The sequence below is a fragment of the Montipora foliosa genome, chromosome 6 (genome assembly GCF_036669935.1).
Source record: "Montipora foliosa isolate CH-2021 chromosome 6, ASM3666993v2, whole genome shotgun sequence".
Taxonomy (NCBI): domain Eukaryota; kingdom Metazoa; phylum Cnidaria; class Anthozoa; order Scleractinia; family Acroporidae; genus Montipora; species Montipora foliosa.
In genome coordinates this window covers 55,103,551-55,107,882 of record NC_090874.1, presented here as the reverse complement: position 1 = coordinate 55,107,882, position 4,332 = coordinate 55,103,551, and the positions used below count along the sequence as shown (strand labels likewise).

Below are 4,332 nucleotides of genomic sequence, written 5' to 3'. Positions count from 1 at the left end.
ATTATTTGCTGGTTAGATCTCCCAAGATCCGGCACTTCTACATTGTTCAGCTTGCCCTTGCATAAACAAAATTGTCTAACAAAAATTAACACTACATTGCCCCGGGGGTGAGGGGAGAGGGGACATTTTCGCGCGGTGCTTAAAATGTACCCTAAAGGATGAGAGTGTATGACCAATTTTGACCCCAATTGTAGATTATACGGCTAAGTTAAACATTCAACCATTATTTGCTCGGAGATTTTCCAGGGATTTTTTACTTTTATTCAATGCAATTAATGGGCATTATGATGAAAGACTTTTCTGATAACTTCCTGTTTAGTAAAGATCGAGATATTGTAGATCATAACTTAAGAAAGAACTACTCACATGCAGGACCTTGTTTTTATCCCTTATTTTAGAAGTGATGTTTATAAACATAGCTATTTTGATAGAATTGTTAATGAATGGGACCCTGGCCAAATGAGATCAGGGATGTTAAACCCCATGCAAAAAAAGGAGGCACAAACACCCAACCATGTAAGGATGTTCAGTGTATTATGGGAAGAATACGGCCCATAAGACCTACAAAGTTGGCTGCCATCTTGTTTTCAACGTGTTAATTGCGTTGCTATCTCCATGGAGACCATTTGTAATGAGCGTGCGTGGCCCCGACAATGTTGGAACTGGGCTGCGAAAACGGATCCAACATTTTTGCGCTACGTTTAGGCGATCACGGAACAAAAGAAGTGTCGGGAATTGCTGCCTCAAAAGTTTGACCGGTTTCAAAATTCGTGCAACAATTCCCAACAACATGCAGCAGGGTTTGCAAACGAACGAAGAAGGTAACACGCAAACAAAGTTGGGAGTTGTTGACCAACAATATTGTGTCCATTTACATGGGCCTTTAGTTTTCAGCTTAGATTTTAAAACTTACCGGAGTTTTGAGTGTAGATAGCCTTGTACTTTTCTCGGGGACCTCCCTACTAGTATAATGTGTTTACTTTTTAAGATTTAAGTCGTGTTCATTGTGATCATTTGAGAGAAATCTTAATAAAATATATTCTTCGTTTGCATAGACGTGATGAGACGTTTTGTACAACAATAATATTGTTGTACAAAACGATACAAAAAGGCCTCCCAAAGTTTTGCGTAATAATGGCGTCATGTTCCCAAAAGATATTTTAATGCATTGTTCTGTACACCAACATGGCCGCCGTGACATCAGATGAAAACCATCAATATATAAATAAAGAAAAAATAAATAAATAAATAAATAAATAATGGAAGACTGTCTGCCAAGTGCTTCATTCAAATAGTAATGACACTGCATATGGTTGTTCTTTTCGAGATCAAGCGTGTCTGGGCCCAGACAAGACGTTACGAGAATGCATACCCTTCATTTCGCTTCTATCTGGATGCTGTACGATTTCAGGGTTTCGTCGCCATATAGGCCTTAATCGCACTGTGGCCATGTTGAGTCCCGAATTGAAAACTTTTGGTTTTTGCGCACTGAAACTCGTTCCCAAACATTTCAACTCGATGCTCGGGGTACGAAATCTATTGTCTATGGCCAATATGGCCGCCTCGATTTCATGCAAGTGCATGGAGCCCATGAAGGAGCCAGCTGCAACTGCTCAGGTCAACTGTCCAGTTTTTACAATACAACGGTAATAAAACCGTTGTTGGTTCCTTCTACTAATCGTTCTGGCCATCGCCATTGTTAGTAAGTCCACTACCAAATTTTAAGCCTCATTGTTGTGTTCAACTTTCCTACTGGTTTATGATCAGAATTCAACTTCTCTGAATATTCTTGAGCAATGGGTACAAGCAAAAGTATTATTAGCGGAGCTCCGCGAGCACCATAGTTAAGAAAATATGGTAACCCATCGATGCGAGAAATTTTGGTTTTATAGCCACGACGTCATCGAACTTCCGTTCGTACGTCCGTCTGTCTGTACGTACGTCCACTCGTCCATGTATGCCAATGTGACCAGTATCATGCTAGTTTACAGCACACATCTTTGATATTGGACATCCATGTTTTGATCAATTGACACCTGTCAAAACAAGGTATCCGCTGACCAGTATCACGTGACCATATCGCGGGGTCGAGCTTAGAGCTCACCGAGGTCAGCTGGTTTTTTTTAAGTTGACTGTTGACCAGGTACTGGTTTTCGATTGGATTGCAGGCTCAACACAGGTCAACTCACCTAAACATAAACGAGGCTTCATTTTTCGCGCGCTTTCTGTGGCCATTGTAAGTCCATTACCAAATTTTAAGCTTGCTTCAACTTTGCTACTGGTTTATGACACTGCCTGAAAGAGGTAAGCCAGAATTCAAATTTTCTGAACATTTTTGGGCAATCAGTACAATCAAATATTTAAGAAATAGAAAACATGTACTGTGTTTTTATCGAGTTAAAGAAACACGAGTGAAAGTTTGGGAGAACGAGAATGCTCTGGGAACACGAGCCGCAGGCGAGTGTTTCAACAGCGTTTTCGAGTTCTCCCAAACTCGTCGCAGTCCGTTACTAATTTTCTATACTTTGTAAAAACTTCTACTCCAGACAATAACTCACAATTAAATGAACTTTAATCCGTTTTTCTAGCCTGTCCTCACGTCCATAATGTTTTTCAAGGTTAGTTACCAGGCTCCGTGGGCCTTGAAATTGCCTGAGAAAAATGGCTTAACAAACAACTCACACAAATCAATTACAACTTAATTCATTTATAAAAAAAACCCATACCTGACCGCTGGAGCACCACTCCCTTTTTCGATCAGTTGCTCTTTCTTTATCTTTGATTCAACATCTTTCAGATAGTCCTCTTCATGATTGCTGTTAACATATTTTTCCAGGCCAGCGAGAATTTTAATTTCCTCCTTCGCAAAGGGACGTTTCCATATCGGTCTTTTTCGTTTGACTAACAGAGCTAAAGGTTTTGCTGTCATTGAATGTCCATGTAACACCGTTAAGTAGTTAGGATCACCGAAATTCTCCTTAGTAAATTTATGAAACAGCTCCTCGATCATGATCTCAAACTGAAATTGAAATTGTCATCGGAATCACTGTAGTGTCTCTAAGACGTCCGTTAAGTTCAGGATATACTCGTAAAACAGTAGCGAAACGATGGTTGCTAACCTTTTCCAGAGTAATTTTGACTACTTTAAAATACATTGGAGGCCAAATAATTCCAAAGATTTCCGTGTAAATAGAGCTTACACGGAGCTTTTACAAAGCTCCATAAATGGTAGCTATACTAACATCTAATAACAAAAGTGCTCCAAGTGTCTCTGTATCTAACGAAAACTTACGTTTTCGTGGGGACTGGAGGGGAAAATAAACAGTCAAGTATACCAACGAAATTCTTTAAGGGGCCCTTCAACGTAGGATTCTTAGACGCACAACTATAATGGCGTGGTTAGAGTTTGGCTATTCCAGATGGCACGTTTAAAAGTGTTTTTTAACGTGACATTAGTATCTGTCCCCTCTAGATCTCCGTCATCTATCCTATCCGTGTCTCATCTATGAAAAGAAAAAGAAAGCGAAATTATACTTGGATCGCGCTTTACGGATTCATACATTAAGCGGGCTATCTCCTCTCTATCATCTATCCTATCTGTGTCTCATCTATGAGAAGAAAAAAGGCAAAGAAATTATTCTTGGATCACGTTTTACGAATTCATACATCATCAGTGGGTTACGGAAGCAGGGCGAAAGTTTCGCTCGGTACAATGGGGGAACTATCATATCCGAAATTTAAGTTTTAGCTCCTTCGTTGCCTGGCATATTACCTACAAATGTCGATGAACTTCCTCAAAGAGAAAGACTCGTTACAATAAGAGGATTTTCATGCTTCTTCGACAGGCAGCAGCACGTCGTTTGCCGTTTAGCGTTTCACGAAATTTCTATGTTCTTTACAAAGCCTTAGTGAACTCAGTTGGCGCAACTAGAGTATGGATGTATTGTAAAGAACTAGTAAATACTTACTGCAAAAATACTTGCTGAAACAGCTGTTTCTTTACGATCTGACCAACGCTGCTGTTCAATTCCCAAAGAATAAAATTCAAGGATTCGACTGAATATCAAGCAACGGACCCAGCGGGAAGACTATGAAGCAGGAAGGAGCGATGACCAGATAAGGAAATAAAAGCGGACCTTTCCTTTCGCTTTTGAACCTTTCGGTTTCCACAAGATCATGATCGGACAAAAAAGGTATCATGACAATATCTATCGTGCTATAAATGGCGGCTTACGCGCAGTTATCATTCCTGCCAGAATAAAACACTTTCAGTTTGGAAAGTTGCGAGTCATTTCGATTTATCCAAGAGCAAGGATGGCGCTCAGAGAGGTT

The 4,332-nt window shown here is 40.1% G+C and overlaps 1 protein-coding gene across 1 annotated transcript in view; it reads right to left on the bottom strand.

The window, feature by feature from the left end:
• LOC138007788 (uncharacterized) overlaps window positions 1–4,100 on the bottom strand; it is a 33,488-nt gene extending 29,388 nt beyond the window's left edge. Inside the window, exons 1-2 of the mRNA XM_068854860.1 lie at window positions 3,969–4,100; window positions 2,727–3,019 (exon numbers count right to left, since the gene is read on the bottom strand). Coding sequence (XP_068710961.1) covers window positions 2,727–3,010 — 284 coding nt within the window. The 5' untranslated portion in view covers window positions 3,011–3,019; window positions 3,969–4,100. The remainder of the gene's footprint in view (window positions 1–2,726; window positions 3,020–3,968) is intronic.
• Window positions 4,101–4,332: the final 232 nt, after the last annotated feature.